Source organism: Enoplosus armatus, chromosome 14, assembly GCF_043641665.1.
Source record: "Enoplosus armatus isolate fEnoArm2 chromosome 14, fEnoArm2.hap1, whole genome shotgun sequence".
NCBI classification, from domain to species: domain Eukaryota; kingdom Metazoa; phylum Chordata; class Actinopteri; order Centrarchiformes; family Enoplosidae; genus Enoplosus; species Enoplosus armatus.
The window spans coordinates 23,240,425-23,259,726 of record NC_092193.1 but is presented as its reverse complement, the minus strand read 5'-3'; the positions used below and the strand labels follow the sequence as shown (position 1 = coordinate 23,259,726).

The 19,302-nt window shown below is 45.3% G+C and overlaps 1 protein-coding gene across 2 annotated transcripts; it reads left to right on the top strand.

The window, feature by feature from the left end:
• The first annotated feature begins 200 nt into the window (after nt 1-200).
• On the top strand, nt 201-18,856 carry xkr4 (XK related 4). 2 transcript variants are annotated; one of them, XM_070919011.1, is made up of 4 exons: nt 201-898; nt 14,981-15,180; nt 16,896-17,250; nt 18,256-18,856. In XM_070919011.1, the coding sequence occupies exons 1-4, from the start codon at nt 201-203 to the stop codon at nt 18,854-18,856; spliced, it is 1,854 nt and encodes a 617-aa protein (XP_070775112.1). The 2 variants fall into 2 exon arrangements, with proteins under 2 accessions (XP_070775112.1, XP_070775113.1); XM_070919012.1 differs by lacking the exon at nt 16,896-17,250 and having other exon boundaries at nt 18,255-18,856.
• Nucleotides 18,857-19,302: the final 446 nt, after the last annotated feature.

Here is a 19,302-nt window from a genome sequence, read left to right as displayed (position 1 = left end):
AGCCTTGTTTTCTGCCTTTATTCTGTATTATGAGCAGGCGGCAGCGTAGGGGAGCTAGTCCTGCCCAGAGAGGAGGAGGAGGAGGAGGAGGAGGAGAGACGCGCAGAAGGGTGTCGACGGAGAGAGGCAGGGGCAGAGGAGAGGAGGAGGAGGGGAGGAACGGAGGAAAAATAATAGGGTAATATTGCAAGCGGCTAATAATGGCGGCTAAATCGGACGGGGTCCTGAAGATAAAGAAGAGCGACGTGGCCTTCACCCCGCTGCAGAACTCGGAGCACTCCGGCTCGGTGCAGGGGCTCCACCCGGGCGCCCAGCCCGACTCTGCGGGCACCGGGGACGGGGACTTCGCCAACGGAGAGTCGCGGTGCTGCGGCGGGGGAGGCTCCAACTCGACGTGCCTTCGCCTGGGCAGGGAGCAGCAGAAATACACGGTGTGGGACTGCCTGTGGATCGTGGCCGCAGTGGCCGTGTATCTGGCCGACGTGGGCACGGACGTGTGGCTGTCGGTCGACTACTACCTCCGCCGCGACTACTGGTGGTTCGGCCTGACGCTCTTCTTCGTGGTGCTGGGCTCCTTCTCGGTCCAGCTCTTCAGCTTCAGATGGTTCGTCCACGACTTCGGCGCGGAGGACGGCGCGGAGTCGTCCGCCGCCGACTGCTCCCACATGGACGGGAACAAGCTGCTGAGCGGCTCCGCCTCGCACGGCGACGTTACCGCTCAGCACCACCCGGCCACGCCGCAGAGACAGGCGTCGACCGCCAGCAAGAACACCACGACCAACAGCACCGTGAGCACCGCGGTGGGCAGCAGGAGCAGGAAGCGGACGGCCTACTACTCCTTCTGCGTCTGGTTCGGCCAGTCCGTCATCCACATCCTCCAGCTGGGCCAGATATGGAGGTAGGATGGAGGCCTTGGGATGGATGGGTAACAGTGATGGGGTGTGTGTGTGTGTGTGTGTGTGTGTGTGTGTGTCTGTGTAGAATGAATGAGCGGAGGGCTGCTCTGACAGTAGTTGGCCCTCTTGGCACCGCGGTGGCCTTTGAGTGGTGCCAACTCCTACAGCATGGCTACCAGCTGCCATCTATAGCATGCTCCCCTCTGCAGGGCCAGCACACACACACATGATACTTGTGGGAGAACTGTCAGGTCCCTTCTCTTTATGTCCTCGCCAATGCCCCCCCCCCCCCACGAAAGACAACACAAGCTGAACAGGAAGGATGCGTTCACGCCCGGTGTCCAGCTGTGGATGTTTTGGATGTTTCACTGGAAAGGACTTCCACGGTTGGCCGAACAGGTGCTGCGTGGAGTCATGAATCTGAATGTATTTAAAAATGTGTTGAAACTTAAATTATCACGCAGGGGATCAAAAAGTGAAGCCCGCAGCCAAACCATGCTGATCTGTCCTGGGGGGGGGGGGGGGTACACACACTGAACAGTAACCAGTGATGGAAGAAATGTTCAGTATTCTTCATTAAATACTGAAAATACTGAGGTGTTTATCAGAAAAGTAACTCGTCTTTTAGTCTTTTAGTTTTAGGACTTCTTGCCCACGTTGGCTCAAAAGCTGCAGGACTGAAGGACTTAGAGGTCCTTAAAAGTTCCCCCCTGAAAAAAAGTGGCCCACACTACAACATGGGCAAACTCAAAAGGAAGAGTGTGCGATATGATTGAAAGCTCCAGGGCAGCTACTAAATGGACCTCATGTGAGATGAGGACAATGTGACGTTTTTTCTTAAAAAAAGGGTGTAAATCGAGATTATATACTGATATTATATTAGACTATATACTTGAGCAGGACAGGCTAAATTTCAAAATATAAGTTGATGCAGTCATTGATTATTATCCTGCATGGCAAAATATTTGATTTGACGCCTGATTTTCACCAACATTGAATATACACACACACACACACATATGTATATATATATATATATATATATATATATATATATACTGGGACTTCAAGTCTGCCTTGTGACCTTTACAGTATAGTGTGAAATACTGTATATAGTACCATAACTGTCCTTTCTTTCAGGGGCCAGACAGCAGCACCTCTGTGACCCTGAATAGGAATAAGCAGGTTTACATTCCAGACTTTGCCTCAGGCATTGGATTGTCTCTGAAGCGGTACATTTGTACGTTTGTTACCGCTGTTTGTTTGTTTTTTTGGGAGTTCATAAGTTTAAACCTGTTTCGTCCATCAGTGGCACAATGTGAGGATCTGCTGCTGCCTGCTGTCTGTTTTATCGTTGTTGACTGAATCTCAGGCAAAACAACACATTTGAAGACTGAACTTGGACTCTGGGAAGTTGCGACGGGCGTTTCTCACTACTTGCGGACATTTTTAAGACAAAATGATCGATTGGAAAAAAAAAAAGAATCAACAGATGAATCGACACCACAATTAATTGTTGTGGGGTCGCGGCCCCAAGTATAGAACCCCGCGTGAGTCATCGGTTACACTACCCTTAGCTGTAGAAACTGGTTGGGTTAATGGTCTCCCTGAAGAGGACAGGCTGTGTTCGTTATGTGATTTTGGCGATACTAAAGATGAAGTCCATTTCGTTTTTTTAGTCCTACAGGAATGAGACCTAAATCGAGTCCTAAAAATGAGGTCGCATTTTTACACTTCCGGTTCCCCCGTCTGGGTTTTTGGTTAGATGCCTGAAATAAGGTCTGTGGTTAACACAGGCTTAAGAGAATTTCACGTTTTGTTCGACGACATAAAATACGTCAGTATTTAAAGACATGAAGTACTTGACTCGTGAATTTCGAAGCTTTTACGTGTTTTAAAAAAGGCGGTTGCTAACAGGCGGCTAAATGAGACTAGAGTGGAAAGTCGTCTACTCACCAGTCCGCCTTTACAGTCTCGTTGTGTTTATACTCTATATCTATCTGTCTATATATCTATATCTATCTATATTCTCTGAAAAGTGAAGCTTAGTGGTGGTGATGTTGAAGTGATGCGACCGTGGTATAGTTCCTTTATAGCCTCACGTTAGCTTTTTACTTCTGGTGATTCCGTTTACGCTTCAAAAATCCTAAAAGTGGTGTTCATCAGTGAAGATTATCTTGCTGACCAAAACGTTTAAGTATCATAAACATTTTGTTTTGCCACAGAGCTTATTTTCTGCAATAATCCAAAATCCCAAATCCCTCGACTAAAAGCCAATGGGAATCAGGACGATGCTAACTTCCTGGTTGGCCTACAGGTTATGGGAGGCTACTTGGACAAAGAGATCATTGCAAATACACCGATGGGATATTAAGATGAGTTGATGGAAGTGTTTGAACATCTATGCATATGCATATAAAAGAGGAAAATAACATCACAGTAGCTTCACAGGAGCTGGAAACAGAGTGTGATTGGCGCTTGTGCTTGATGAATGGCTATTATATTGATGATCAAAACTGCTGCTAGTTAATTTTCTGTAGATTGACGAATTAATTGATGGATTAATTCGCTAATCGCTTCAGCTCTGCATACGACCTTATAATTGTCTAAAAACTCTTCCGAATTCAAAAGCAAAACTAAGTGCCAATCACCCAAAATTGTATCCTTATGTTAAATGATAAATGATCTCACTTATATAGCGCTTTTCAACCTTCATGGTTCCCAAAGCGCTATACAGCTAAGTCTCATTGACCCATTCACTCACACATTCACACACCAATGGCGACCGAGCTGCCATGCAAGGTGCTGGTCTCCATCGGGAGCAACTTAGGGTTCAGTGTCTTGCTCAAGGACACTTCGACATGACGGGGGCAGCCGGGGATCGAACCCCCAACCCGCTCTAACCAGCTTTACCTCCCGTGCGACAGTGCTAACCACTGCGCCGCCATGCCGTTGTCAGGCAGCAAATCATCATACAGCACGGCCTTTAAAGAACTGAAGGGAGTTTTGAGGATTGATGTCACGCTGGCACTACTGTGGGGCCTTCCAGAGGTGTGTCTGGAACAGTACGAATGCTCCAAAACAGCCAATGGACCAGCTATACCGATACGTTTCTGTGTGACTTGATAACAGTCACCAGTAAACCGATGTGGACTTGATGTGCTGCTGATCGCAGAGCAGCTTTGAGCAGTTATGAGAATGCGGGTCGACTGACTGTACCTGTCACCGTCTTTGACAGGTCGAAGCAATAAGTTTTTTTGTCTGTTAAAGTAAAGGACTTGTTTCATGTCTCACACATTCTTTAGCATATGGATGCTTAGCAAACATTTTTGTTCTCTGGATTTTGTATTCCGCGCCACTCTTAATACTTAATGTAATCCAGTGTGCCGGGGGACCCCAACACAAGGGATTTTTCTCACACTTCCTGCCTGGAACCTTTGACAGGAAGTCAAGAGATCTCTCAGTCAAAGAGACAGTTTTTCTTTATTGTTATATTTAAATAAAACAGGCGTCAAACAGTGTCCACATCATACTGAATCCAGGGAGAGCACATGCAGCTGAAAGCAATCTTCATTATCACGGTTAATGACCGAGTTTTGATATTGTGCTTGCATGTCCATGATGCAAAGTATAAGACCCCCTTTTTTTAAAGACAAATATTGGACAAACATTCTCTGGTCTTTTTTAATTAGCTGTTCTTTTGGAGGCATTTCTGCCATGATTAGACAGTGAGTCAATAGAGAGGGACAGAAAGGGGGAAAGACCTGCAACCAAAGTCCCCGTCCTTGGACGTTGCAATTATACATGGTGATGCCCCAATTTCCTGTTTCTGTCCACTCAACAAAACATGAGACTCTCTCTCTCTCTCTCTCTCTCTCTCTCTCTCTCTGTCTGTCTCTCTCTCTCGGCTCCCTCATGTTCTAAACTCTCTTCAAGGGGTGGGGGCTGACTGTTCTGAGAGCAGGGGTATCAGCGAGGAGCTGTACTGCACTCGTTTTAATGACGGTTACACAGCATGCTGTATCATCTTTTGCATCTGTATTTCATCAATAGTGGAGGAGTAATATGAACATATTTCAGATTATTTTGACCTATAGCCTAAAATATATGTATTTTCCTACTGATCTACACACAATACTTAAATAAATGGAAAGAGTGAATCTAGATAGAGAGACCGTCGTCACTTGGTGAGAGAGCTAAGTAAATCTGAGTGTCGTCTGCGTAGGGTCGCCTAATGTGAAAGATTATGGTCACCAGTGACAACAACGTAGCCTCTGCCTTCGAGATATGATCTGAACCAACTGAGGATAGTGCCAGATAATCCCACCCACTTGTCCAGTCTGTATTTTATGGTCATCAAGATGTTTTACCTCAATCAATATTCAGACGAATATCAGTGCTGTGATGTGGTCTGAAGCCGGACTGAAATCTGTCCAAAAGGTCATTACAAAAAGGTATTGAGTTGAATCAAAACAGCCTTCTCAATAATTCTGAAGGAAGATTAGAGATGGGTCTGTAATTATTCAATATTGAAGGATCCAGGTTGCCTGTCTTTAGAAGGAGCTTAACAACTGCAGTTTTCAGTGATTTGGGAAAAATGCCTGATAGGAGTGAGCTACTGACACATTTCAGCACATTCATTTCCAAGCAACTGAGAACATTTCTGAAAAAGGTAGCAGGGTGTCAAAACAGCAGGGTGGATGAATTAAGATGCTTCACTGCATCCTCCAGAGTTTTACTATTGATGCGTTGAACGTCGACAATCTGGCCAAATTGTTTCTTTGCGGTTACAGTGGTGGTCTGGTTCCATTGTTTGACATGGAAGAATTTATGGCCATTGACGATTTTAGGGAAAAAGGCTTGTCTAACTTTATTTATTCCAGAATTGCAGATGCGAGGCCTCTCTTTATGGATGTTGTAGTGAATGTGAAGATGACTTTTTCTCCACTTGCGCTCAGCTTTCCTGCCTTCACTTTTCTGACTTGTGACAGCTGGGGTGTTTCTCCACGGTGCTTTCTGGTTGCCAGAGACGGTTTTTACCCTCTCAGGTGCAACAGCGTTTTACAGTCGGAATTATCAAAGAGTGAGTCAACAAGAGTTTGATGTTAAGCTTATTGTCGTGGACATAGCATCCGCAAAAGGACAACCCAGTATGCTCTTTTTATTTTTTTTGACAGAAACTGATCAAAGAAATGGTTGGCTGTATCAACACCCTTGCTAATAACCGAATCCGGTTTGTGTCCTTGGTTGTGAATGGGCCCTTTCCACATGTTGCAACAGATCAAAAGTTTCAAATAGACCACAGACGTCCTTGGCAGTTTTGTCTTTGAGATTACCAATTCGACTGTTATTCACCAGTTTTGACTAGACAAGACAGTGCAGAGATATTCAAAGGAGGCAAAATCACCACATGATAACTGTATGTATATATATATATATATATATATAAACTGAAACGTAGCTAGATTGGCTAATTTCAATGCCACCTTTGAATATTTCTACACTGTGTTATCTTGTCAAAACTGGTGGGTGTTTTGAAATACAGAAGAATATATATATTTATGGCTTTGTCCATGTTAGAGATTTTTTTAGTAAAGCTTATGGTATTTCTAGATTTGTTAACCCTACCTTCTCCTGTTATTCAACTAAAAGAATACATTACACTTAAACTATGTCTATTTGGAAAAACAAATGCCATCATTTGAAAAAAACAAGTTTTAGCAGGTCCAAGAGGCGGCTTCGAAGATATGATTGCACTTTATGGATGTGAATTATACCTTTGACTTTAAATGGATAAGATGGCGTTTGAACACTCCAGAGCCCTTTTGGTATTTCACAGAATCATTTTTGGAAAACTGAGAGGCCTACAATTTATATCATCATAGTTTGTGCAAAAGTGCAACGCTCACCGGCAACATTCAGTGGCCGGCCGGTCTGCACCTACAAATGGACTCTCCGGCGCCTTTCTGAAAAAGTTCGGAGATTTTCAACTGGAAGCGCTCGGAGAGGGCGCTCTAGGTGGTCACATGTGGACGCCAGCACCCTGATGAACTCCTCGGTTGCATTGGCAGTAAATGGTCAATGGACTTCCACTTACGTAGCGCTCTTCAACCCAAAGCGCTTTGCAGTTCGGGCCTCGTTCCTCTCACACATTCCGATAGACTCCTGAATTCATTCTGCCGCGAACATCATGAGTTGCATCATCTCTAAAGATGAGCCAGTTCCGGAAGCAGCCATGCAAGCCCAAGCCGTGGCATTACCTCAGCCATGCTTCACGGATGAGCTAGTGTGCTTGTATTGTGCAAAGTATTCTTCGAATGCTGCTGGAAACTGTCTTGACTTGACTCCAGCTTCCCAGAGCTCCAGGCAAGGCGCAGTTCGCCACTCTTGAGCGGCAAGGGTAGCAAAAACCAGAATTCATCTTCTTTGTGGAATAGATATTAAACAGCAAACGAAAAGTTGTGTGGCACTCCCACTTCTCTAATATTCAGTGGCAAAAAAACATGGCTTCCTCCATACAAACGGGTTACTCCCAAACACATTGAGGGACGTAAAGCACGCTACAAAATTGTGCATAATATATGTGATAATATGCATCTCTTACAGATTCGTAGACGTCATCAACATGACAAAATAGCAGCATTCCGGAGAGAAGTGGATGATTATTTTACTAAACGGACAAACAAGGATATTATTTTATATTATGAAAAAAAAACAAAAAAAACAAGAACTGGAAATCTTACAGGTTGTATTGGGTAAATTTCATATCCCTAATTCCATTATTAAGTTTTTTATTTCCATGTTTAGATTTTTATTTATTTATCTATCAGCCATACTTTTATATTAATATGATTACTATGGCTTTTTTTTGCATTATTCATCCTTTTTCCTCTTTTCTACTTTCGATTGTATCTTTTTTTTTTATTGACATTTCATGTCTTAATTTAACTCATTAACTCCTTTTACGTTTTTGTGCTTTACCATTGTACCTTTTTTTTATATACTAAAAATGAGGAAGCAACAATCTACAATCATATAAAACGGAGTAAAACATAAAAGTACTCATGTTTGAGGAGCCAGAACAGCTGATGGTTAGTATTTTAACTTCATAAATGACGAATGAGTTATCAGAATTTGTTGGTGATTTATCGATAAAATTTCCAAACAAAATCCGCCTCTTGATCAATTGACTAAACATTTGAAGCATGGTGGGAAATGCTGATACACATTCCAGATAAACAGTGATGGACTATAGATCAGTCTCACCACATAATACAAGTGCGTGCCAATCAATACCTTACCGTCTTTATATTGAACTTGGCTGCTCATCAATGCTTTCCATTAACTGGCGTGCAAGCATCTTAATGAGCTGCTAATGAACATGAGGAGCTTTATCCTGGAGCCAGTCGGCCCCCAGTGGACTCCCTCCCCCCTCCCCCTCAGAGACGTGAAGGTCGAGCAGCCACATTTCGGCCCGTTTCAGTCTGATTCTGAACTTCAAAACTACTTTGTTTAACACTTTTTGTGGCGGTAATAACAATTTAAATGAACGTAAAGTCAATTTTCTAGAAAACACAAACGTGTAAACATTTGAGCAAATGACTAGTCCGGTGCTGTCTTATTTCTCTGCAAGGACGGCCTCATCTGGATCTGGAAAGCGATGTTCACCAGGGAATAATGTGGAACAGGCCTGTGACCCACACACATGCTGGGGCTGGTTTGAAAGAATGGCTGACACCTGGGTTCACCAGGGGTGGACAGGAGTGACACGGGGCGGGAAGACCTGACTGACCTGGACATGTCCCAAGACTCAACTATGTCCAGTTACATTTGATTAAGAGTCCAAAAAGGTTTTCAGTGCCAAGTCAAGACAAACAAAAAGTCCTCGTCCACAATTACAAGTCGGTTAACTTCTCAGACTGGGACACGAGGACGTGTTCAACCTAAATACTGTTCATGTTGCGCCAATCGGGGTGTTTTTTTACTTCATGGTGTTCGATTTCCCTCAAAATTTTAACAAACTATTTCGAGAATAGTACTTCGAAAACTCTCGCGACGTCAGGAAGCAATACAATACATGTTGGATGGGAAGACTCAAGTCATACAATGTCACTCACCACACACTGGGCCTCATGCAGCAACATTCCCTTAAATTTCTCTTATATTTTCTCTTAGTCAACTCCGGATGCAGCGAACGCTCTTAACCATCCGAATCTGCCGAATGCTGAATCCCACTTCATCATAAATTGGAGGCCGATTGTTTGTTGTTAGCATAGGTAACGCCCCCTAAACACTGTATAAGGGCAGGTGTTGTGGGTTTTTTTCTTATCTCGGTGAGAGTGCTCTCGACCGCTCGTGAGGTTTCCTCCTACCTAAGAGAAGAGTAAAAATGAGCAAACGTCGGTGGATCCCCAGAAATCGATGGGCCCCAACAAAATAAGAACAAATCGTGGATATATACGAAAAACAAGAATGGGTCACAGAGAATTTAGACTTCTTCATGTGAGTTCATCGCCCTTGAAAGTATTCTATGGTGGCGTAGGTTTGTGTGGGAAAAATGACAAGTCGGTGAAGTTTATCTTTATCTTCACTCGGGATCCACTTGCTAGCTTGCGGCCGTGTCTGACACGTCTTTACCAGCAGATGCGGTTTGCCCAGTTGTCATGGAGATGGTTCAGTCGCTTGCTCCATCTCTCTTGGGGTAACAGGTGGCTGCACATGAGATGGTAACCCTTGTCTCGAAGATGTTCTCCGGTGTCAGATGTGAATGTCCTCCTTGATCTGTCTCTGGTTGTCCGCCGACTCCTTTGACCTCCTCCCGGTGGATGCTGGTTGAGGTTTTGATCTGGTGTTCAGAGTCAGCTGATGTTGTCTGTTTCTGGTGTTCATTCAGTCTCGTGGTCCGGGGTTCTTGCTGTTTCACCGATGTAGTGTTTACACAGCTGTCACACGTGATGTCATGATGATGCCATAAAACACCCCGGTCTCCAGGTTTATGGTAAGTGCTGACTGCTTATGACTTAAAGACTGGCTCTGGTAAGAGTCCCACTGGGATGCGTCTGGTGGTCCCTGCAGATTTAGCAGTGTTATCCTGGTCTTAGTTCAGGACAAGCAGTTTATATTTTGCTTTATTTTCAGTGTCCAGGTCAGGTCTTTTGGGGAGGAGGGAGGTAGACACAACTAGGGACGGCTCGATACCACTTTTTCATGTCCGATGCCGAAACCTTGAGTGTCTGCCGATACCGACACCAACCTGATACCGTCTTCTTCCCGCTCTTAAGCAACTAACTAACAAATCTAACAACTCTACTCCCCTAAAGGAAGAAACACAGAGCCCACAACATGACTCGGTTATGGACAGCACGGTACACATGGCGTCTCAAGGCGCTCACAGCTGGAACTCAAGGCTATTTCACCTGATATCAGGTTAGCTGCAACGGTTCCTTTCACTTGTAGCCACTAGAGTTGAACTGTATGTAAAAGTGCAAGCGTTTAATCAGGTTCCAAGCTTCCAACGCTGCTGCCAGCCCCTTTAAAACACACGCATTGCATAAATTGCACTCTGAATTTTGATTTTGGCCAGCATGGGATCGGCACATCCCGAGACACAACGTCTGTCTTTATATAAAAATTAGAGGGCACCATAATGAGACATTTCTTCATCCTCCACAGAGGGGCAGTAATTAAAATCTTGTTTTTTTTTGTTTTTTTTTGTTTTTTTTACTATAATCCAAACAAACCAAAAGTACCCGTGTTTCAGTATCTTGATGAGAAAAACACACTCACTGTTTCTGCTGCTGTTCTAATGAAGAAAATAGTTTTACCCAGACTGGAATCGGTATCAGCTTAACTTAATGCTGTTTCTGTTTGAATACCCTTCCAGGACTCTCTTCTACTCTCCTCCTCCTCCTCCTCCTCCTTTTTAAGGATAAATCTGGCGATATCCTTTTTTTACCCTATTATCAACAAATCTCATGTGCAGAGCCAAACCAACAGTGAACGCATCTACCAGCAAGTATCGCAGCCTGATATATCTTCTTCCTCTGTGCCACAGAGCTCCAGAAACTATCAAAAAAACACATCTTTTAGCGACACACGTTGCACTTGCTGACCTTCATTACCGTCAGCTACAGGTCTGTTTGGGCCTAAACTGAGACCTGAAGCTGAAGTCATACCCGAGTCTGTGAGACCCAATCCTGGTGATCCTGCCAAATTTCGAGACCAGAACCCGAACCAGGCGTTTTTGCCTTTGTTTCATGGCTCGCCAGGCCAGAGGGCCAGGGACGCAATAATCCAAACAAAGTGCTTGTCTGATCATCTAAAAGCATTTGAAACCCCTTCTCTGACGTCCACCACACAGCCCAGCTCCTATAACACAGTAATTTATTCACAACAAATTAATCAAAAACCAATACAAACAAAAGGGTGGGATGAATCTTTAGTCAGTAGTATGGGGGGGGCGGGGGGGGGCGTTGGATGAGTGCTGCTGCATGGGTGTTGCATTGTAAAAACAAAGAGAACAAAAGTCAAAACGCCGATGTGTTTGTGGGAAGAAGGAGGGCTGCTGCTGCTGCTGCTCTGGCTTGTATGTTTTAGGCTCAACAGGCCCAGGTGGGTTCCACGCCGCGGATTAAACCACTTCCCAGTCTGCAGTCCTGGAGACAGAAAACACAGAGCAATGGCAGGGCCGGCCAGGCAAGGAGGGGGGGGGGAATTTATGTCTTCAGTATGCCAGTGGGCATGGGACTGAGTGCAACAGACAGGGTAGGGAAGACGGAAAGTACTGAGAGATGGACGAACATATCAGGGGTTTTGGTCTTTGGTCGTTGTATTTGAACGCAGTATATACCATTCAGGTTTTAGTGTTACAGATAAATTAAATACAACAGCAGGCCTGCAGGTTATGAAATAAGTATTTATCGAAGCCTGATCGACCACCGGAGAATGGAGATTTCGGCAGTGCGAGTTTACACAGCGTAGTGCCCCCTCGATTCTGAAGAAAAGTGGGCAAAGAGTCCATCTTTTATGCTGTTGCTCTGGAAGACTGCTTTCGTATTCCAAATAAGGGTATTTGATTCTAAACAAGGAACTATGCTTACCTACATTCGAGTAAATGTAGTATTTCTGATTCTGATTCTGAGCCCAGGCAGCAGCCTATCACCCTCAATCTTGGTGTCCTACGCGATGGAGACAGCTTCGCCTTATCAGGACAGCTGCACCATAACCAGCCTTTACTTGCAGACAGAGAGTTGAACTATTGCTCTATGCCCTACTACTATTAGGTGTACAACTGACCTGAATGTGACCTGGAGGAACCACTGTGTCATACTACCTTTAGCCTAAAGAAGGGACAATTCCTTCACACCTGTTGCGTATAAAAATATCCGACCCAGTGAGTTGCTTCGACTGATAGTGGACACTTATTTTTTTTTTTTTTTGTCCTGAGGAACGTGAAATATTAGCTCCGATGGTTCATGAGTGGAGCCCTGGTCCCCGAGCTTCTAACCAGCCAGTTTCCTGCTCAGTGCACGGACATGGTCCAGTTCCTATCATGTAGATGAAATCAGGTGTGAAATCAACTGGGATCCATGATAGAATTGCAATAACCGCTTGATGAAGTGCACATCATCTGAATAACCAGATTTGCCTGCCTTGTATTCACTTTGTATGCCTTGTATTGGCCGGGGGAATATGCGCTGCACATTGAAACGGCATTTCCGGCAGTGCTGACGGTGACGGCCTCACTCGAAGGCTGAATAAGAGGCTGAATGGACTGACTTCTCTTTTCGGGAGATGTGAGTGAAGCGGGCAGAACTGGGACACCTTCAGTTACTGTGTGAATGTAGCCTGAGTGGCAGGTTAACAAGTCTGATCTGTATCTGTAGACTTACAAAGACCGGCATCAACACACACACACACACACACACACACACGCACACAGGGAGAAAATGTGTCAGGTCCATCTGTCCATGTACAGGCTGCAGCTTTAATGCTCTCAGCCCAGATTTAATTTCCAAATTCTTTATTGACAGTGGAACTTCATTTCACGGCCCATTAGCCTGCTGCTAAATGGCTGCCATGTGTTGGCTATATTTCGGAGATAGAGGGGGAGAGAGAGAGAGGATGGAAATGAATGATGGATACTGACAGAGAGAGAGAGAGACACATAAAAATGTAGGCCACAGACAGACTGAAAAGTAATAATGAATTCACTTCATTAAATGAGCGTCTTGCCTCAGGTCTGGAGAGGTACAGTTGGAGCTGGATTGCCAGGAGCTGCAGTGCGTGTGTGTGTGTGTGTGTGTGTGTGATGTCCATGTTGCAATCCAGTATTTTATAATGAAACTGCACGGTGGAGTTATTATTTAAACTCTGTAGCAGAGGATCTATTTTTGTGTCTCCACAAAGAAAGTTGACATTCACCAGCCCTTAAAGTTTAGTAAAGACAAAAGTGTTGCAAATTCAAGCGCCTTCAAGCCCCGCTCCATCTGCAAATCAGGATTTGAGATATTTGCAAGCGATGTGCAAGTTTGATGAGTATCCCGATGTTGTGCGCGCTCAGTTTTAAATCTGTTAACTCAAAATAGGTAAGGTTGAGTTAAACTACAGGCCAACTTAACAGCAGCTAAGAATCTTGTTTTTGCCGCCCTCCAGTGGTTTAACTTCTCGCCTTGCTACAGTGATGCAGAAGTGTATTCCAGGGTGTGGTCAGTACACTTTGATGTCATTTTTGGGTGTGGTTACAGCTGCAACAGCGCGCACTTCTGACCATAGCTAGATTCTAAACCCGAGAGGGCTGTCCAGCTCCTCCTGGGGGGATCCCGAGGTGTTCCCAGGCCAGATGAGATATGTATTCCATTCTAGTGTGCTCTGGGTCTCCTCCAAAGCAAGGCGCCCAGGAGGCATCCTGATCAGATGCCTGAACCACCTCAACTGGCTTCTTTCGACGCGAAGGAGCAGCGGCTCCACTCCGAGCTCCTCACCCTATCTGTAGGGTAAGGCTAAGCCCAGCCACCCTGTGGAGGAAACCCATTTCGGTCACTACCCAAAGTTCACGACCATAGGTGAGGGTTGGAACGTAGATTGAGTGGTAAATCTAAAAAGCTTTGTCTTCCAGCTCAGCTCGATACTCAACTTGCGGCCCGTGGTGCCAAATCTGGCCCGCAATAGGGTGCCGAGTGGCCCGCCAACCATTTTCTAATTCACAATGAAAATAAATTGATTCATACTGGGATTATTTCTTTGGTTGTTTATACCAATTAGTAGATATTCAATAATGTCCCTTGGCTGTTATTTGGGAAGTTGCATATTAGCCATATCAGCGATCTGTGCAGTGCGCAGAAGCGGCGACGCTTGGTTTCAAAGTTGTGTATGTACGCCTGACCTGCTGGGGGAATGTGGGAGAAGTTTGCCTTCGACAGGACGACTTTCAACCAGGAGACTGCTGTCAAAGGTCAGCGTTAACCCTAACCCAAACCATGATCTTTTCCTAAACCTAACCAAGTAGTTTTGGTGCCTTAACCTAACCAAACTGAAAATTCCCATCTATAGGACAGGATTTTGGTTTGGACGCCAGTTCACACCCTGACCTGGCATGACATTTTCCCGCTAGTGGCTTGGAGGAACTTTGGGTGGCTACTGAGCACTATGAGAAAGTCGGGCAGTGTTCCTGAATGGGCCTATAGCCACATCACTACCAGGATCTCTTTCTTCGTCCAGCCTGGCTTTGATATACTGTGTTTGGGTGTACCTCTGCACAGTTGTGTTTTATATATCGATACAAGTAGAAAGCTGTTTTAAGAGACAGATACCTTTGTTCTAGACATTTAACTGCCAATTCAACTGATGGACTAAATTCAACTCATTTCCGCCCAGGTGCATTTGTACATAGCAACATTGGCAGTGCAATCAAACTCTTTGAAGTTAGCATTGCTTCTCTGAGGTACTTCCAAAAGAAAAGAAGGTGAGAATGAATATGCGTGAAGAGTTCAGTGTGTTGTGCCTCTTGATGCACTATCACATGTTAAGTTTTGTCCCGTCTGGTTGATGTTGAAGGATGACTTTTTTCCCTCCATCTCCCCCAGGTATTTCCACACCATCTACCTGGGCGTTCGGAGCCGCCAGAGTGTGGAGACAGAGCGCTGGCGTTACTACTGGAGGATGGTCTATGAGTTTGCAGACGTGAGCATGCTGCATCTGCTGGCCACCTTCCTGGAGAGCGCTCCACAACTGGTGCTGCAGCTGTGCATCATCATACAGACACACAAGCTGCAGGCTGTGCAAGGTAACGCACACACTTTCTATACTTGGCCCCTCACCCTAACCTTAACCATCACAACTAAATGCCTAACCCCAGACCTTACCTTAGCCTAAACCTAATTCTAACGAAGTAGAAGTAGTGACGACCAGCCGGATGGTTGCATTGGTCCCTACAAAAAAAAAGTGTTAATTTTGGCACCTTATTTTAGTTTTACACAGGTGCCGTTCGCCTCCTTTTGTGAGGATTTGTGAAAAAGACACAGTTCACTCAAACAGTGTTCACGTCACCGCGCTCTGCAGTTATACAACACACCGACTCTCCGCAGTGAATCCATCAGAAGCGCTCTCTCTCTCACTGTGCCGGCCCCACTCACCTAGCATTAAGCACAGCTAGCTGTGCTCTCCGCCGCAAGAGCAGCCACTCCTTCAGAAGCTGGATTCACTCACTCGTTCCACTAAAATGCTGTTCGGGAGCAGCAGCTCAAACGTCAGATGACGTGGTATGATATTTCTTACGGGAACATCTAGAGGAAGATTTAGGTGGTTGATTAATTTAGTCCATGAACCTGTTTCTTCTATGTCACGTAACATTGCTGACTGAGACAGAACTGAATACAAGATGCTTCTTTTGCCTACTCTAATATTAAAGTGTCCCAGTAAGCCATGACAGTGTTGACAGTTAGCCAGCATGAACGATACCGGGACCCTGAAGCTGAAGCAGCTTAATGGAATTCAGCCACAATTTATTTCTCTTTTATTTGAACTCGTGCTTTTACTGCTGGGAAATGTCTTTCATGAAAATGGCTGACCGGACAACTATTTTCATCCTGTTTCCCCTCTCTATGATGCTGAAGAAGCTTGAAATGGCATTGACAGTATGTTAATGATGAGCAGGCATCAGCAGGTATCTTGCATGTTGTTGGTTCATGTCGTGAACTTTATCTGGATATGTTATCTGGGTTGGGGGGGGGGGAGCGCATTAATGTAGATGTGAATGCATTCAGAACTCAATTGAAAATGCTATAAAAAACCATAGCTGACCATAACTGAAGGTGGTCTGTACTGTACATTGATCGCAAATATAAAAAGTCAAACTTGTGAGACAGGTGTTTTCCTGTTCACCCTGTCAAGCCATCACTTGTTCGGCGATAATGTTTTTTTTTTCCAAACTGGAACTTCTGGACTGTTTGTGATTTGACCACAATGGTGGGTGGTGACTTCCGGAGCCCAAGCGCAGAAGAGAAGCCGCAGTCGGCCATTCAGCTGACAGCTTAAATGAATAATGTTTTCTTGTTAGAGTTCATCTGTCACCCTATTTTTCATGTAAATGTATCACCCTCGGCCAAGTCAAGAAAACCCTGTTATAATACTTTGTACGTCTGGTCCCAAGTGTAAATGCAAAGGCCTGTAATCAGAGCTCATCGTCAAAAACCTTAGGCCCCTGTTGCTGTGCTGTGGTGGGTTCATGTGCTGTGGGAGTCTCTGTAATCCAGGACTCAAAGAGTTGACTGAGGTGAATCGCCACCTTCTCAATGGAGCCACTAAATTCATACTATATTAGGCTAATTAGCCCCCCCCTTAATTAGGGTAAATATATTCTGGACCAGTCTGTGTCAAAGACCTGTCTGACTGTGGGTCTGATGGCAAACAAGCATATTGTCCAAAATGTAATGTCCCCGGTCCCCTTCATGTGGCACTGAAATCAAACCCATCTCGTCTCTGTGTGCCCGTCTGTTGCAGGTATGACTGCGGCAGCCTCCCTTGTCTCCCTGGCCTGGGCCCTGGCCTCCTACCAGAAGGCCCTGCGAGAGTCTCGGGACGACAAGAAGCCGATCAGCTACCTGGCAGTCATCATCCAGTTCTGCTGGCATTTCTTCACCATCGCCGCGAGGGTCATCACCTTTGCCCTGTTTGCCTCTGTGTTCCAACTCTACTTTGGCATCTTCATTGTCCTGCACTGGTGCATCATGACCTTCTGGATTGTCCACTGTGAGACAGACTTCTGCATCAGCAAGTGGGAGGAGATTGTGTTTGACATGGTGGTGGGCATCATTTACATCTTTTCCTGGTTCAACGTCAAGGAGGGGCGGACAAGGTGAGGACTCTCGAGAAAAAAAGAATCTATTTCAGTGACTTTTTTTGAAATACATTCTTTAATGTAATTGAATGTCTTTGTTCAATCAGCTTGTAAACTGTGAGGCACTTCGATGAGCTGGGGAAGAATTTTGGGCTTAAAATCGGGATTATCAGGAAAAGTGGTGTCACGTGTAGTTTCAAAGTAACCTTTAAAAGTTTTAATATTTCAGTTATTCGCCCCAATATGGTAAATGGCCTTCACCTACACAGCGCTTTTCAACCTCAAATGTTCCCAAAGCACTTTACAGATCAGGTCTCATTCACACATCGATGGCGACCGAGCTGCCATGCAAGGTGCTGGCCTCCATCGGGAGCAACTTAGGGTTCAGTGTCTTGCTCAAGGACACTTCGGCGTAATAAAAAGAAGTTTAAATTCTCTACAGAGCTGCAAAGTCGGGTGACAAGAACACAGAATATTTTGTAATATTTTATAATGTACGCGCATGGAAACTACAGTAAGGTTAGATTCAGGAAAGATCATGGTTATAATTCATAAAAAAAAGGCAAATGTTAATTGCAGGTCTGGGACAGGACGCAGACTTTGGTCTTCTGCATGGGAGTCAGACTTGCTGCGTGTCCTGGACACTGGATGTAAAATTGTGACCTGCGGCGTTGTTCAATATGGACGTACTGGCCTGGTTCATCACTAGGAGTGACGTGAATCTACTGGCATTATAAAAAATATGATTAGTGAGGCTTTGAGCCCTCGATTTCAGCCACCGCTAGACGCTGAAATGCTTCACAATGCACAACAACACATGGACAATTTTATATATACTTGCAGCCTTGCAGCTAGAACTGTTGACCTCAGATTGGCAGTGAGGAACAGGTAGTGGCTCACCAAATTCCCATTAAAATGTGAAAGTGCAAAAAAATACTGGAGAACACTGCTTCAGGCTTTGCTGAACTGTTGTGGTTTCGCTCTGATTCATTTCTTCATGTCGTGTCTCATGTCTTTGTTCAGGTGTCGGCTTTTCATCTACTACCTGGTGATCCTGGTGGAGAATGCGGCACTCAGTGCGTTGTGGTATCTCTACCGGTCGCCTCATACCACTGACGCCTTTGCAGTGCCAGCACTCTGCGTCATCTTCAGCAGTTTCCTCACTGGCGTGGTTTTCATGCTCATGTACTATGCCTTTTTCCATCCCAACGGGCCACGCTTTGGACGCTCACCAAGCGGCCAGGGTCTCGACCTGGACCCCACCGCTCAGTTCTCCACGCTACCGTCTGAAGGTGCCACCAACTCACTGCGCTCCAACCGAGGTGCCACCACAACCCTGGAGCGAGACGTGGGGAAGTATTCTGAGCGGGACGGCTGCATGCCGGTGTTTCAGGTCCGACCTACAGTGCCATCCACGCCATCATCTCGTGCTCCGCGCCTCGAAGAGACAGTCATCAAGATCGACCTCTGTAGGAACCGCTACCCAGCCTGGGAGCGTCATGTCCTTGACCGCAGTATACGCAAGGCAATCCTGGCCATAGACTGCTCCCTGACTCCTCCACGGCTGCAGTACAAAGATGACGCTCTGGTGCAGGAGAGGTTGGAATATGAGACCACGTTATAGTTTCACCCTGCTCTCAGAACCCATACAGGGGTGCAGCTGTCAGAGGATTATCCTGCTATCTCATAAACAGCAACAAGGACTGTGGCAATAAGAATTTGTTACTACCAACCAATCTCACTTTTCATCTTTCATTCCCCTTTTTCTTGTTCTATTCCTCGGCATCAGCGCCCACCCAGGAGCATTCAACCCCATCGGTAGTGATCGGAGGAGTGTTTTGGCACAAGTGCAGTTGATGTCGCAGGATGTGTTTGGGTTCTTTGTAGGGTTGTTGCTGTTATTTTTACTTCCACTCATCAGGGAAATCCTGTCTGACTAAATGCAAATCCAAAGAGTGCTTCGACACTCGGCTCGGAACCTACTAGAAGCGTTTGGTTAAGGTTGGAAGCGTTAAGTATAAAATAAGCATGTGCATCCAGACGAGTTTTACTGTAAGTCATCAGATATTC